The 16,291-nt window shown below is 41.0% G+C and overlaps 2 protein-coding genes across 5 annotated transcripts; both read right to left on the bottom strand.

Annotated features, from left to right (window-relative positions):
* Nucleotides 1–35: 35 nt before the first annotated feature.
* Nucleotides 36–7,441, bottom strand: LOC113580147 (putative pleckstrin homology domain-containing family N member 1). The gene is made up of 12 exons (XM_027014506.3): nucleotides 6,957–7,441; nucleotides 5,622–5,721; nucleotides 5,413–5,463; nucleotides 5,026–5,169; nucleotides 4,589–4,675; nucleotides 4,400–4,481; nucleotides 3,561–3,697; nucleotides 2,932–3,078; nucleotides 2,498–2,584; nucleotides 2,117–2,192; nucleotides 612–688; nucleotides 36–458 (listed from the first exon to the last, which is right to left on the bottom strand). The coding sequence occupies exons 1-12, from the start codon at nucleotides 7,043–7,045 to the stop codon at nucleotides 375–377; spliced, it is 1,161 nt and encodes a 386-aa protein (XP_026870307.3). The 5' UTR covers nucleotides 7,046–7,441; the 3' UTR covers nucleotides 36–374.
* A 528-nt stretch (nucleotides 7,442–7,969) lies between these two features.
* ttll10 (tubulin tyrosine ligase-like family, member 10) lies at nucleotides 7,970–15,409 on the bottom strand. Of its 4 annotated transcripts, none has more exons than XM_081706867.1 (12): nucleotides 15,278–15,409; nucleotides 14,575–15,067; nucleotides 13,952–14,102; nucleotides 13,617–13,735; nucleotides 13,347–13,467; nucleotides 13,134–13,219; nucleotides 12,693–12,879; nucleotides 12,311–12,482; nucleotides 12,043–12,183; nucleotides 10,845–10,961; nucleotides 9,120–9,213; nucleotides 7,970–8,983 (listed from the first exon to the last, which is right to left on the bottom strand). In XM_081706867.1, the coding sequence occupies exons 2-12, from the start codon at nucleotides 14,966–14,968 to the stop codon at nucleotides 8,280–8,282; spliced, it is 2,286 nt and encodes a 761-aa protein (XP_081562993.1). In that variant the 5' UTR covers nucleotides 14,969–15,067; nucleotides 15,278–15,409; the 3' UTR covers nucleotides 7,970–8,279. The 4 variants fall into 4 exon arrangements, with proteins under 4 accessions (XP_081562993.1, XP_081562994.1, XP_081562995.1 ...); XM_081706868.1 differs by having other exon boundaries at nucleotides 15,286–15,376; XM_081706869.1 differs by lacking the exon at nucleotides 10,845–10,961 and having other exon boundaries at nucleotides 7,971–8,983.
* Nucleotides 15,410–16,291: the final 882 nt, after the last annotated feature.

Here is a 16,291-nt window from a genome sequence, read left to right as displayed (position 1 = left end):
TAAGACAAGGGAGACCTGCTATGGCTCAGGAATGCTACTCTAATTACAGTAATTTATTACATCTCAGACAGACATTTTGTACTTGAGACAATATTTGAGACAAGAAAGCTTTGTAGAAAGCCTGTGGGCAGGTACTTAATGAAAGAACACACATTCCACAGGAACTGGGACTTACACATCCTGCTGAAATCTAAACAGTCCACTTAATTGCATTTTAAGACTAAGAGCATTTATGTACAGTATGCCTATATTTGCACTATCAAGAAACTATACATACGCATTAAATCAACCATCCAGGTCATCAGAACGCAATTGACCTAAATGGCAATTGTCAGCAATGTCACTTGTAGCCTGTGGCAGGAAACCAAGCCACATTATGCTTCCCTGCTGCTTCTGTGCTTCCTTGGTATGAGAGGTGGAGATGCGTGATTGGGTAATACTTGATTCACCTTTTCAGGCTTGGTAGGAAAAAAAGAAAAAAAATTCAAAATGATAATGCTTTTCATCTGCAAAATTAAAGTACTACTAAAGGATCTTAGTGGTTTAATCTGGTTTTGCTGCATTGCTATTGACATCGGTGTGTTTGAAATGAGGAAGGTTAGCATTTGTACCTGTTGTAACTGGAAAATCCAGCTCTGATAATCCTCTGGATAAGCACATGAGACCAGCAAAGGTTCCATCAATTCCCCTGAACAAGTCAACAAAAATAAAACATAAATACTTATCCTCCTACAGTAGCATCTGCCTTGGGGGCTCCATACTGGACACATTTTTACATTTTTCCATGAATGAACGCCTGCTTTGACTCATCAGCTCATTAGCAGTACTCGATAACTAAGTGATCTTAGGGGTATTAAAGCACAAGAAGCACATAGGGTCCTGAGTACTCAGACTGGAAAACTGCTTTGGCATCTAATGAAGGAAGAAGCTAATATGAGGGTTTACTAAGGAGGCATGTGGACACAGCCCAGTGTAGAAATTCACCATGACCCTCACCAGTGGATGGGTTAGGGGTATGCACTCAACCTCCTCTTGATTAGAAACATCTTGTAGGTGTACTGTTAAACTATAGCCTTGCACAATTTGTTAGCCATCCTCTACCTCTTTATGGCTGGCACTCTTAGGACGACTCAGAAGGTACGTCCTTGGATCTAGCTCATCGGTTCTGCCACATAAGTGATTGAAATTGGACTCCTGAGACATCTATAGGAAGCTTCTAATGTGAATAGCGTATTGGCTGCTAATTGGCTGATTCAGTTAAAGCTTGACATAAACCAAGTGCAATGAACGCTTGCACTGTTTCCTGGGCTCTTTTCTAAACGGAACATTGTAATGCACCATGGTCCCTTCAACACGACCCACGGGCAGGGAATGCCTGAACAAAAGAACAGAGGTTAACCTCATGCTGAATAGATGCTCTACCACTGAATGGCAGTCTATGATCCAGCCAACCAGCACTGTCCACTGAAGCAAGCAGTAGGGGCGTGGGCAAGCCTGCACCGACACCCTCAGTCAAGTGCAGTTCTGAGGCCCCTTCTTGAAGAAGGAATGCTATCAGCCCTAACCCTTTAGGGAGTACTGCAGACATTGCAGTTGTCTGAGCTGTTCCAAAGAGATGCACCGAAGGTCTCAGTTTGTGACAAGCTGGCTGAGGTCTTGTGACATGTTCAGCTGCAGTTGCAATACACTTGAAATGTATTTTGCCACCGACTGCTGTGATCGTGAAAGTATTTCCTTGAAGTCCCCTGGAAGTCTGACATTAATATTATAGGTAATCACAAGGATTTACGAACAATTGCAGTATATTTCCACTAATCAATCCAAGGCTCTTGTGTCAGGTGCCAAATATTGTGGTTAACTGATCTTGAACAAAGTTAGAGGCAGAAACTACTGGGAACTGAGTGCAAAATTTGAATTTCTGTAAAATATTTTGCTGTGTGGTATGTGTGCATTAACTTGCTATTATTTCTTACAGGTTGTGGCTTTAAAATGTGATGTCTTGTGTGTCTATATACTTTTCATGTTGACCTACTAATATTTTTCATACATCTATTAAATATTAAGCTACTTTATGGTGCAGCCTCCAGTGTTTACACATGGCAGTTATTAAACAGACCCGTAAGTTCAAACTCGAGTCTTCCAGGCAAGGCTGATCTTTCCAAAGCGCTGATGCTCTTTCTGGGTAGACGACCCTGCAGGAAAAGCAACTTGGAGTGACTCATTTCTGAATAATTTCCCATCAGTTACTACTATGGGAAGTCAAAATAGAGTCAATGCAGAGCATACATAAACAATGCAAGTTAGGAACTGGTTTACTATATTTCAAATGGCACCAAGGTCTTGTTTTGGATGCCCAGGAAAATGCCAATAAGCCCCATTTTCACAAATTTATGAATTGCTTTCTTTAGATGGCTAATGCCATGCTGTTATTTCTGAGGTAGCCTCACCATTTAATTAATTATTTATTTATTTTACATGATTATCTAAAGCTTATTACCTCATACTTCACATGTACCCGCTGACGGTCTACAGAGAGGATCAGGAGGTCCAGAGGGAAGAGCAAAAACAGACGCTCTTGGGATCCCTGCAACAGCCAATCCAGTCATTAGCTAAAGGCCTGCATAATTCTGCCTACGAAAGATGGGCATATGTTTGTTTATCTATCTATCTATCTATCTATCTATCTATCTATCTATCTATCTATCTATCTATCTATCTATCTATCTATCTATCTATCTATCTATCTATCTATCTATCTATCTATCACTTTTTTATCTATAGATAGATAGATAGATAGATAGATAGATAGATAGATAGATAGATAGATAGATAGATAGATAGATATCTTCAAAATTGTAGTAAAGCACACAGAGTTTCTAAAGAAACAGGGCGGTGCAAACTGAAGCACTTTTTTGACGGTCTCAAACGTGCCTCTCTCTGTATATTGCTGATGTGTACCACTGAGAGGTAGGCAGGTTGGCCCATGTGGTGGATGGAGGTTCCCTCCCACTGCCAGATGGGAGACCTCAGTAAGTACCTCTTCAGCTCCTCCTTCTTCCATCTCTCATCACATGGCAGCTATAAAAGCAGAAATAGTCATTGTTTTGTTTAGACTTTTTATCCTTATTTTAAAGACAAAGAACATGACAGACCGCAAATCCTAAATTGGTGTAATTGTAAAAAAGTACATGCATGTAAGGTGCAGTAAGAATATCTTGAATATCTTGAATAATATTGAATATCTTGGAACACTTCCCATCAGGGCGGTGATTTTTAGCCAAGTTAAATTGTGTCAAGTAGATTCATGAGTAAATTGTACTGCTTTCTTGAGAAGTTTCTTTCCTGTGCAGTCATTTTGCTAATATCCTAGTTAGCAATCATTTGGACTTTCCAGTGCACGCAACTGTACGCATCAGTCACGATAATTATAATTGTATTTCCTGACTTCTAAGCATACGCATCATATTTTTGGGTGCTCAGTTTCTTGAGTGAGTAAAGGATGAGGTGGTTATTAACAGTCGCTGTATTCACAAGAAGCAGTTCAGAAAGCGTGAGTATACCAGGTAGGAGAGTGCGCTGTGAGACAGACTGAGCTGTTGTCTCTGAGACTTCTCTATCCTGTCCTCTATCTTCTCTAACCAGCACTTTCTCTCAACTGCACTGTTGCAGATGAAGATCTTGGAGTCCACCATGGTCCCTGTGCAGGTAAGACAACAGAATCCAGTCAATTCATCATTCCATTAATAAATCCTAATTGTTTCAAGTTTCACATACATAGTCATACACAGTATAACTCGCAGTGAAATGGTTTGAGAGTGCTCTGTCCAAACTGAGGAAACAAACAGGGGTGCATAGGGGGGAAAAAAAATAAAAAAAATAAAAAATATATATATATATACAAAAATCTATACACAAAAATATATTGACAATATGTGTACAATATATGTATAATATGTTTATATACACAATGTACAATGTATATATGGATATGTATATATGTACACAATGTACAGTTCCATCTTACAATTGACATATTTACAGTTACATGGTGGTGGCGGTCCCCACAGTTTATCAGTTTCCCTGATTCAGGGCCAGAATGGCCTGTGGGAAGAAGCTCCTCTTCAGTCTCTCTGAATACTAACTAACCATCCACCACATACTAATCTGGTCTAGTAGCTAGTATGGTCTAGTAGCTAATCTGGTCTAGTAGCTAATCTGGTCTAGTAGCTAGTATGGTCTAGTAGCTAATCTGGTCTAGTAGCCAATCTGGTCTAGTAGCTAGTATGGTCTAGTAGCTAATCTGGTCTAGTAGCTAATCTGGTCTAGTAGCTAGTATGGTCTAGTAGCATGTCCCCTTCCCTACTTGGGGTAACTTGGTATCACATAATATAAAACTCACCACTAATCTCAAACATGGGTGGAGCAGTGGAGTCCTTTTGAGAATTCACTTGCACATGGATTGCAGACAGAGGAAGGATGCCCTGCAGAGATCACCGACAGGCATGCTTAACTGAGAGAGTGCAAACTAGGGGATGACAGATGCCATTACAGCACCTTGTTCACTGGGTTTGTGCACAGACACTATTACCTCATAAATGAACTTCTGGTTCAAGTTGTCCAGAGCGAGGATTAATAAGTGAAAGGAGAATAGGACCACATACCTTTCACTTATCACCTGTTGAGGGAAAAAAAGGATAGATGTGGAAAATGCGATTCGTCTAGGCCATCAAACATACGGTTAAATGAGGTCATGAAGACCAACCAACCAGTTCCTTAAATGTCTGAAATGACTAGCATGAGATGTATGACGGTCAAATGAAAGAGGCTTCTCCCCTTTTCTGTTTCTTATTGAATATACAAATATTGGTGTTTACAGTATTTTATTGACCTTCAGTTGCAAACCTTGTATGTCTTTTAGTGGAGTAATTTAGTTGCATAGACATTTGCATTTGTACGTTTAAAATAAAATTGTTTACTTGACATGGGCATATGCATTTGTTACACTTGTGCACTCATTTCTAGTACCTTTGTGGAGCCATTGTATAAAGATAAGAGTGAGGAGTAGATGATGTCTCCAAAACTGTGTAGTGCTTGGCCTTCCCACTCTCTGATTGGATGAGTGTACAAGCTTTGGTGGAGCTCGTCTCTGGTGCGTTCCCACAGTACCACCTTACAGGCAACAAATCCAGAAAATCACTTTTCCCTTTAATTTGAGCTGGTGTTTTATCACATTTTAAACAAATGGAAGTCTGGGCAGCTAGTCTGTACGTCTATATATACAATGCATTCAGCACAGATCACGTCTGTTTCTTCAGTGCCCGGATCTTTGTGGTGAAGCAGAATACATCCTGGCTAGCAGAAACATTTTATACCTGTCATGCTACATAACTTTACTAATGACCATAGCCATACTTGCGAATTTCTTTTCTGAGTAGAGTAGGTAGAAGAAGCCAGATGTGGGACCTTAAGTGAGAGAAATATAATCATCAGATCTTTATGCTTGGGAAACACCCTGCAACTCAGCACTTTAAACTACAGTCCAATGGGCTAGTTTCCAAATTAATGTAAAAAACAATGTGCGTATACTTTGTATTTCCTTCCTCTCCTGTGCCAAAGCCTACCTCTTGCTTGGGTTGCCTGTCAGATGAACAGCGTTCAGGAGGTTCCTTGGTCTTGTTCCTTGTGGTGACCTTCTGCTTGCTTTCTCCTAGACTCCACACCCTGGAAAACACAAAGTAACGCTTAGAAATGCTGACCCTCGTCTTGATCCTGTGTACAATGTCTCAGCAGTAATTCTACAACATTCTAACACTGATTATGAGAATTGAAATGTGTTACTGCACAATTAGCTTGATGACATTTTGAAAGGAGCCTGTGTCTGTAAGGCATCGTGCCATGCAAATTTTATTCAATTTGTCTCTGGCAGTGCAGGTATCACATCACTAGCAATGCAGCCTTACCGTAGAGACCATGTAACGTCAGCGTAATAAACCAGAAGAGAATTTTGCTCTCAATTCAGAACACTTCCCTGACGTGCTGTTAATTCCTCCATTTGTTAATTTGCTGTCACGTCCTCATCTAACCCCTCCCCCCACCAACGATAAGCAGATTAACGAGGTACGTGAGGATGGGGTAGACACTGGCCATCTGAGTCATCACGGACTCATTGTCTCTCCTCTGTAGTCTAAGCCCCAGTGCTAATTCAACCAGTTCTACAACCCCAGCGCTGTGCTAATATTGTTCTCCTACACTAATAAAGCTATGCTGCCCACACATACTGATACACTGGTGTTCCCACTAGTATGTCCAATTCCGATGGGTGTGGAGTCTTTGTAAAGATGCTGCTGGTTGATCCACATCACTCTGGAAGTTTGGACATGTGCTGTCTTTAAGGCCCTGATTACCTGCCTCTCTAATCCCTGCAGTTTCCTAATGAGAGGACTGAGGCACCCAGCCCTGTGAGCGACACACGACTGCTCAGAAACACCTTACTATGTCAATTAGCCTTACTGTATTAGTTTGCTTTATTATAGCGCAAGAGGCTCTAATTTGCTTTGTAACAGCATGGCTCCCACCCTTGCAAAGGAAACAGTGTTGTTTTTTTGTCAGGGTGGAAATAGTTTAAACAAACAGTTTAGTAGTGTATGAAAGAAGCTCTACATGTATGATATTTTCCTGGGTTTGACTTTATAAATACTTTACTTGTCTTACAAAACTATAACCATTTCACGACAGATTCATGCACTCACATAATATTCAAAATATTTCACTGACATTGTTTAGAAATCTATACAGATTTCTCGGTGACCTCGGTGGCTTTGAAGGTCATAAGTTATCAAAAGACAGTGTCCTGAAAACAGGAAGTGCACTGTGTTGGTAGACATGCTGCCACACGTCTGCCCAAAATGATTTCATTATTATATTTGAGGAAATACACACCAAAGCAGTCCTCTTACCCTGCACTGCCGATCTCCAGGAGTTCGAGCTCTTCCGGGCCCACGTCGTCAATGCCTGCGGATCTCGGAGTCAAGCTACAGCATCCCATGTCTGCCAGAGTCGCTGTCTCCACTACCGTCTTGTCCTCGTCTCCACACACAGTGCCCTGGGTGCCTCCCCCGGCAGCTACACTCGGAGGGCCATTGGCCCCTGCGTCCCACTCGCCTCACCCTGTCCACCTGTCCTGCAGCCCTGGACCCGACCGCTGCCACGAGCCCCGGACGGTCGGGAGGGAGGTGTGAGGAGTGGGGCTTGGATTGGGGTGGCAGAGCAAAACAACGTGGAAAAACCACGGTAGTGTACGTCGGGTTTAGGTTAAGTCTTTCCTTGAAGGCGCAAAAGAAGGATAATAAAAGACAGCATGATCTGATTGTAAGAGCTGCAGCTGTCAGGAGGAGCAGACACACATAGAACACATGCTATGTGCCTTCCTGTCAGTTTCAGTAGTGACGCAGCTACAGCCAAACCAACTTCCTCACTGAACTCTTAACAGTTTCGACCTAAGCTGTCTGCTGCCTCTGTGCCTCTCTTCTCCGGCAATATAAATTCAACTATTAACTATAGCCAGCATGACACACCGTGGAGATACTGAGATTGACTGCAACACTGCTCAAGTAATACCCAGATAAGATGATTACATGTTGAGGAGCCATATATAAGCACTAGTAGTCACAACATCAAACTGCAATTGAGCGTTGGGTGTGAGGTGTGTTTAATGTTGTGTACTTTGTGTATGTGATGAGGATACTGGCACTGCATGACAGTTGAATGAGGTGTTTGTGTCAGCATATTTGTTAGTAGGTAGAACAGGAAAACGAGTGGAGTGATTTGAGCCGTGATTGATATGTTGTATGTGTTGTTATGCTGCTAGATATGTTGCTACCTGTCCTGTTTTTTTCTTCATTTGTTGAATCTAGCCCTCTACACTATTTAAAAAATATATGGCAGAAATGAACAGTGAGACTGGACTTTATGCAAAGCTTTTAATCTTTTGGTTATTTTCAGTTCAGATATAAACCCTGCTTTCGCTTTTTGCTTCTTGTACTGGAAGAGACCCGCATATAATAGTCTTACACATCACATGACCTGATCTATGCAGTTTGTCATCATCTGTCTACTTCTCTTTCTTCTCTTCAGTGCCTTTGGCTGTCCCTGGTTTTTCTGAGCATAAACGCTGACAGGAAGCTGAAGGGGCCAGGTGTGACTCGAGGTAATAGCTCCATGCCTCTCTCAGGTCTATCTGTCTGACTCGGGCCCTGAGCCCACGGCTGAAGTGGGACGCTTCACTCAGTGCAGGATTGGAAATGGGATGTGATGGTGCCCTTTAACGTTGCCAGCTCTGGTCTCACTCTAAGGTCAGAGGTCAGACCCGGCTGCGGCCATGTGCACTTGCTAAGACGGAGCTCCACGCGTCTGGGGCCACCTTTGTTAGCGCGGCATCGGCTCATTTCTGAGGCTTTAGTGCTGGGATTGTTGTGGGTTACGACTTCTGTTCCAGAGCCCTGCCTAGGAAAGGGCACAACAAGCTGTTGCGCGTGTGCGCCAACACTGACACCAGGGAGGGGTGGGCCGGAGGACGAGGCGAGGGAGGGGCCTGCTGCAAAAGGCGCAGTATGATTGGCTGGAATTTCTTTGGTGCTAATGGAAGCATTGTGCTCATTGGTCAAATTTTGTCTCGACTCAGAATGTTTCGCCGCAGGTGGGCTGGAACAGAACAAAGAGGCTGACGTCAAAGGTGCAGGACGATGAGGGGGCCGATCTGTGGTAGCTGTGCTTTTAGCGCCCACAGTGCTCCTCTTGACCACACTGTGCGGAGCCATGGTCTTAGGGCAAGCTGTCCCACGGGGCCATGCTGTTCTACTCCTGTGGCTGCTGATGGACTCATTCTTGCTCTCAGCACAATACAGCAACTGAAATTCTCTTTGGCTGCTCAGAGGCAACAGCTTCAGCCCACAATGGCATTTGTTGAAGATCTCCAATGCAAGGTCTAACAAAGGAAGCAAAGGAAGGATGTGGTATTTTACCATAACAGCTTGAAATGTGTTCAGTTATATGTCAAATCGTCCTACATTAGTGAGCACAGAAAAACTCACACACATGCATAAACACTAGGCTGGCCTTACCCAGAGTTTCTGTGACAGTTCTGGGCACCACCTCCTCAAGCACTTCACAGTTGGTATGAAGAGCAGGGTTGCAGTTCATCTCCAGCAGCCACACCTGTACACAAAAGCCCTGTAAATATATGCACCCTCTTCTGTACAAATAACACAGGCATAGAACAGGAGGGCACCATTCATGATGCTGACAACTGTACTACCGAATTATGATTGTGGCGCTGAAAGTACATGGGGAAAAATCGTTGAAGAATATTTTACTCAATACATAAACGTGTAATGTATGCTTTGCTGTTCATTAATCAAGTCCTAACCACTAGATGGCATGCTTACCTCAACAACCCTGCACAGTTATTGCTGTCCTTATTAAGTACACATACATTAATGAACCACTTTATAATACTAATCACATAAATCATAAATACACATAAATACTAATCACATAAAAATAGCCATCCTCTTATCTATTCATTGACAGTTGGTTTTATATATATATATATATATATAATCTGCATATGACCAATGTCTACTCAGCAATCTGCATATGACCAACGTCTACTCAACTCGGACAATAATGTGTGGAAATGCTTTGAAAATGTTCTGCTACTCAGTCTTGTGATACACAAGACTGAGTAGCAGAACAAGACTGAGTAGCAGAACATTTTCGAAACATTTCCACACATCATTGTCCCAGCCGAGTAGATATCGGTCACATGCTGATCAATGGATGAAATTATAGAAAGCGGCTCGCTGAAACTCTGCTAAAGCCACTCGCGGCACCTGCCTGACCTCATACTCTAGGTGCTAGATAGAAGGTGTGTGGCATAAGTGTAACATGAATTATGGAGATGATATTTCTTCTTATTTCCTGATTTGGTTTGATCTAAATATGAAATATTTGCAGCAGGCAGAATTGCTACATAAATGTGATGTTGGCTGTTAAGCCACATTGCCCACACACACTGGCCTTGTGTGATCATCTCGCATGAAAAACCCATTATATCAAATGCAGTGTACTGAGTAAACCAATTATGCCTGACATCATCTGATAATCTCTCTAAGGTAACAAAGCTTATGACATAGAAAAACATTTGCATTTATACACACTCACTTTATCAGTGGCATGGGCAGAGGGAGGTAAGTATGTATTTACCTAAAGAGGGATAGCTTTCTGGATATACATTAAAGTGTCGCTTAATGTGGATTCTCCATTCTAAATTCTGTACAGCTATTTTAAACCATGTCCATATGACAACGCCAGATATCAGGTTGTTTAAAATGATCTGTTATGACTCCATGGCTGAAGCACTTGACAGTGGCATGTTGTTGCATGAAAAACATGTGAATACATAATGATCCAGTAACCTGGTATCTTTGGCTTGGGGACCACATGTTTACTGCTGCAAGTATACGGGTTGCCTGGCAACTGCTTGGCAGAGGTAAAATGTAGAATGTACTGCAGGGAGAAGCTGTAGTTCAGAATACAGCATTTTTTTAAATGATTCAAATGTTTGAAATCTAGACTATAAGTGACGAACACAGCAACACTGAAAATAAGAGTCATTACAAAAATACTTTTGCAGTACTTCAAAGTTAATGTCACTCATATCTTGTGTCTTTGCAAGCCTGCTGTTAAACTCTCCGTGAGATTAGCAAGCCTGCTTCTCTGCGTACAGTCCCGCAACCACATATACAAACCTGTAGACCATGCATGGTGCAAATAGAGTATCCCACCTTGAAATTCTCATCAATCAAGAAATCACAACCAATCAGATCAAAGTAGCCCAGTTTACATTCCAGCTTAGCTTTGACTGCCAGAAAGCACTGTGTCATGATCTGCTGCATTCGCTTCTATAAAATTACACACACACACACACACACACACACACACACACACACACACACACGCACGCACGCACGCACACACAAAATATTACCATCCTTAGCGAGATTTTATATAATTCCATCAATTTTTCCCCACCATTCTATCATTACTGTAGCTACATACGTCTGCGCTAAACTTTGCCTCTAATCCTGCCTTAATCTCATTAATGAAAACTTTAAATCTTTTGGCTCATTTACAATTTTCAAATATTTTTCAAATAACACAGTATATATCATTATAATTGGTTTTACAGGATACATACAGGATATGGGCAGGATACAATGTTATTCATGTATTACTGAAAACCATAATCAAATAATTATTTTACGTGTCTAATGTTAATGATTGACTAATGTTTCCATGTGTAACTAGCAGGCATGCCACACCATTCCAGACAAAATATTAAAATATCCCTGTAAGTTGTTAACCCATCTTGAACAACATCTTTTCAACACTGTGAATTACTTTGTAAATTTAACATTTTACCATGAAGACATTATTTACATTTACATTATTTGTATTTACAGTTACATGGAATTATGTGACACATTTAGGGAAATCCACATCTGAGACTCAATCCCTACACATAATAACTTGAAACTATTTCTTACTATTCCCTTTAAAGACTGCTCATGTCTTCTTACTTTAACTGTTGGTTAATCATGTCCCAATCCAGAAACAAGTGTGGAATTGCGTCTAAAGTTGTAATCAGAAATCCTACAATTAGTCTTTAAAAAAAAATAAATAAATAAATTGTGGATATACTGTCACTTTCTATTACAATACCAACAAAAGAGTACACTGAGATTATAAAGAATGACAGTAGTCGGAATGCATAGACAATTTATGCCAGTGCAGCACTGCTACATACATGGGATGTGTTAGGTACAATAAAATAAGTTCACACATGGACCAAATGCCTTGATGAGCACTAATCATGCTAGCTAGCTAAATACTGGATTTATGGTAGCCGTAAATATTGAATTAACATTTATTATGTAAAACCTGTTTTCCATGTTTTACCGTGCCAAAGAAAAGAGAACTTACTGCAAATACGCTCCAAACCCAGTCTCTCGGCAGTCTTTTGGGCGCCATGAATGTCTCATTAACATAGAGATTGAAGTGCTCCATGGACCAGACTGTCTCTTCCTTTAGCATACTGTACAAGGGGTTCTTCTTCTGCATGTACTGCATTTAAAATTTAGACAGCCTTTTTGTTAGACATGAGAAAGCATTTCCTGTATGTTCCGTGTGTATCCGAACAAATGAAGGCAAGAAAATCAGGAGTAAATTAAATGAACATCAGGGGCCTTACTTGGTTGGTCAAGTGTGCAGAGAGGTTGTTGGAATTGGGGTCGTAGAGGTCGCAGGTTAGTCGAACGTAACCATGCCGAAAGAACACCATATATGGTGAGGTGCAGGCGATAAGAAAGTATGATCTTACATCAAATTTTTTGCCGTTAAGGAGCAAGGGGTTCTGGATGTACCTTAAAAATTCAAGACAGTTTTTCAGTTCTTTTTTTTTTTCTTTTCTTTTTTTTCTTTTAATTTTTTAAAATTTTATTTTAAATGTATAAAACTGTAAATCTTGAAAAGAAATCAGTTACAGTATTCTGGATTTGACTTTAGCTTTAACATATTCTAAAAGTATTGTTTTTTCCTAGAATATCATATTCTGGAGGCCTATTCGTGCACACCGTTGAACGATCTGTGCCTGTTGCATACAAGAAGGTATCTTCCTGTTTGTTAGGCTGTCAGCTATGTTCTGTATTCTGGCTCTGAAGGCTGTGATGTCCTCAGGGGTCTGCAGAAGGAAAATACCTCGTCCCTGGTTCAAGCCTGTTGGCTTGCATATCCACATGTTGCCTTTGCCAGGACAGAATCCTACATCAGTAACAGAACATGTCACATTATGTGGGAACAGCTCTGTGCAGCCTTTAATTATTTTAACACATTTGCCAGACATTGAAGTGAAATGGTCAAGCATATGCTGAAAGCTTCTAGTTCTAGTTCTTTTCTGTTGTTACTAACAAATGTTAATATATTTGTTAGTAGTGATATATATATACATAATTTATATATAGTAAATGTATACCATGGTCACAGAGCAATTGAATTAGATCATAATCAAAGTTTACCCTCTTGCTGGGCAAAGAAAACTTCCCTCTCATCTTTAACATCCATGCGGAATGTGTCCGGGAAAAAGTCCTCAATTTTCAATCTCCTAAAAAAATAAAAAAAAATTCCAATGAATTCTAAATTCTTTAGAGCCTCCACGTATGAAAAGGGTCAACATTTAATATATTTCTCTGAAAATTTTGTAAATATTTTTTAACTGTGTGGTGTTTGACCTTAGTTCTTGTCTGTGGTCGACCTTACTGCGGACCCGGTCGTACTCTCGTAGACTGTTGAGGAGGCCTATTTTAGTGGTCAGGACTTTGTTATTTGGGATCTGGTATACCAATTGTTCTCCTTTAAGAGAGGGAATTTTTTTTTTTTACAAAAAAATACATAAAACAATAAATGAAACGGTGTGAGTTGTGATTTAAATGGATAAGAATTAGGTGGCTCTGGTGCTTAGGAAATGACATTGTAGGAAATTGCTGTTACCATGGAATCACCTTCTCTGAAGTTGTAGTAGTTGTGTGAAGATTTCAGTTCGCACCACTTCAGTTTGTAGTCCTCACGGGTCTTGTCATAAATACGCTGCCAGCCTTGGCTCTCACAGTATTGAACAACTCTAAAAATATCAACAAAAAAAAAAATTGTTTTTTAATTGCATACAGTTAGGATTTTCTACCACAGAGATGGTACTAGATACTTTATTTAAATAGAAAACAACTTAGGCTTGGAGATTCTTTTTATCCACATATGACTTTAATTTCTGCCAGGTCATATCTGTAAGGTGTTAAATTTTGAAAGTAGTCACCAGGACTGGCCAGTCTCAATCACTCACATGGAGGCACCGTTCCGTCCTCCGAAGAAGAAGAAGGGTCCAGGACCTCGTGGTTCTTTGGGGCCCTTGTTTCTCTGTCTCTGTGGAGGCTGCACCTGCTGCTTCATTTCCACTCTCCTGCTCAGACTGTGCTCAGCCAAACAGATGGAGCCTGACCAGACACACATGCAAAAACACAACAGAAAAATGGTATTGTTACACAAACACACACACACACACACACACACACACACACACACACACACACACACCTTTGGTTAATTTAAATTGAAGCCATAATCAGATATTATAATAAGTCAACAATAAATCCATATTAATAATTAAATACTGCACTGGACAGCCTGGCTATAATGCCAGCCACATCTTTGTCTACTGTTGGACAGTTTTGGTTATTTGATTAATGAAATGGGCACTGTCAGTAAACATGGTCTCAAAGAAGGACAATGTGAATCTCAAGAGACTTGTTAACATATGGCCTGGGCTGGGCTGTGGTAATAACTACTGCTGAACAACCAGTTAATGACAGTCTTTCTCCTCCACTGTACATGCACGCACACACACACACACACACACACACACACACACACACACACACACACACACACACACACACACACACACACCTGGTGCAGCTCCATCTGCTCGGATCACCTGTTTTCTGCTCATCCCTAGAGCATCCCACCTCCTCTTAGGAGCCTTCTCCACCTCCTTCCTCCTCTCCTGTTGATCTTCTCCCACAGGTTCCTGGAGTGCCTCCTTCCCCAGGGCAGTTGGACAGCCACCCTGCTCCTCATCCCCAACCTGCCTCTGCTCCTCGGGAGCCTTCCAAATGGCCCTGGCGACATGCTCCTCGCCCTGTGTGTGCCCTGCTCCACACTCTTCTCTGGCCCCCGCAGGCTCTACCCAGTTTCCTGGTGACATCACCATCACTGCCTGCTGCTGACCTAGATCGCTGGAGTGAAACGAGGGTTTTCCATCCATCGTTTCGGGAAGGCCCTGCCCACCCGTGCCCTGCATGAGCGCAGGGAGGCTAAGCGTGTGTGTGGTTACTCTTCGGCTCAGCACTTAGTGTGATTGCTGGGATGTGTAACCAGAGGCGGGGTTTAGAGAAAATAGCTAAACGACAAAGAATCAAGAACTGTTTAAGACAACAGCCTTAACATGTGACAGTACATGGCAATATATGAAGAAGTAAGAAGCATTAATTCAATTTTAAGAATATTTGGCCACATTTAAAATAGTCCTTATTATCTTGTCTTTACCATTTTGCCAGATTTTGTTTCACTAATGATTAATCCAACAATAGAGATATAAGAGATATTTTACCTTTTTACCTCCATAAAAGCATCTGTGCATGTAACCAGGTTGTTGTGGGCCAGCTTGCTGTGCTATAGTCAGGCCACACACCAAAGGCTCTGCATACTCAGTCTACTGAGTAAACTAAGAGCAGTGTAAACAACTACTTGTTGCCTGGCAACTAGGTGTCCTGGTAACAGTTTCTAAATGTGAACAGAACCTCAGAACAATAGACATATACTCAAGGAAATGATTCCCTGTGCTCTCCAAACCAACCTCGAGGATTAAAGTCATTCAATATTGATTGGTCACCAAGCTCACTGTTTTGGCACATGAGTAATATGAGAATGGAGTGTCAATCATAATGGATTTGTGTGGTGGGGGTTTCAACCCATTGTGTATAATTAGGTGTAAAATAACATACGCCACAGGGCAATGGGATCCAGCATCAGCTACAACAAAACCCTTTCCACCTCTATTCTCTTCTGTTTCTTCTGTTAAACAGAAATCTCAGCCTCAGCTGCATGTTTGCGTAGCACATTTCTAAAGAATGTGATATGATAGTGAACTTCATATGTTCACTATTACTGACATTAGTAGTGTTTAGTTTTGTCAGTGCTGTAGTGAAAACGTCAGAATCAGACTCAAGTATGCTTGTGCATATGAGGAATTTGCCTGTGCACCACTGCTCACACACCGCAGCGGAATTTGCAATCATATAAAGATACATTCCTGAATCTTCCACGTATACAGACAGTCACCCAGGCATCCCACCTGACTGGCTATGAAAAATATGTAATATGTTTTTCATAGTCTTAATGACATTTTAATCTAATGGTTTGTGCTTGAATTATACTACTGATTAAATAATCGATATGTTTATGAATCGATTTCTAAAACAAAGCATTATTAAATTTCTATACAATTAATATAATAAATAATATAAGATTACAATTTATTTTAAACTTTAGTCCCTCACCTTAGAAGTGCTCATCATATGTAAGAATTCAATACTGAATTAAAAACAGGGGAGAGCCTCATGAA

This window comes from Electrophorus electricus, chromosome 24 (assembly GCF_041902795.1).
Source record: "Electrophorus electricus isolate QZ-2024a chromosome 24, ASM4190279v1, whole genome shotgun sequence".
Lineage (NCBI taxonomy): Eukaryota > Metazoa > Chordata > Actinopteri > Gymnotiformes > Gymnotidae > Electrophorus > Electrophorus electricus.
Note: the sequence above shows the minus strand (reverse complement) of the source record. Positions and strands in the feature narration are given on the sequence as shown.

Coding starts and splice junctions, on each gene's coding strand:
- LOC113580147 (XM_027014506.3), bottom strand. CDS start 7,045: ATGGGATGCTGTAGCTTGACTCCGAGATCCGCAGGCATTGACGACGTG. Junction 689..2,116: donor ACTCGAGTTTGAACTTACGG/GTCTGTTTAATA, acceptor TGACTTGTTCAG/GGGAATTGATGGAACCTTTG. Junction 459..611: donor GGATTTTCCAGTTACAACAG/GTACAAATGCTA, acceptor TTTCCTACCAAG/CCTGAAAAGGTGAATCAAGT.
- ttll10 (XM_081706867.1), bottom strand. CDS start 14,968: ATGCAGGGCACGGGTGGGCAGGGCCTTCCCGAAACGATGGATGGAAAA. Junction 13,468..13,616: donor CTACTACAACTTCAGAGAAG/GTGATTCCATGG, acceptor CCTCTCTTAAAG/GAGAACAATTGGTATACCAG. Junction 13,220..13,346: donor GACCACAGACAAGAACTAAG/GTCAAACACCAC, acceptor TTATTTTTTTAG/GAGATTGAAAATTGAGGACT.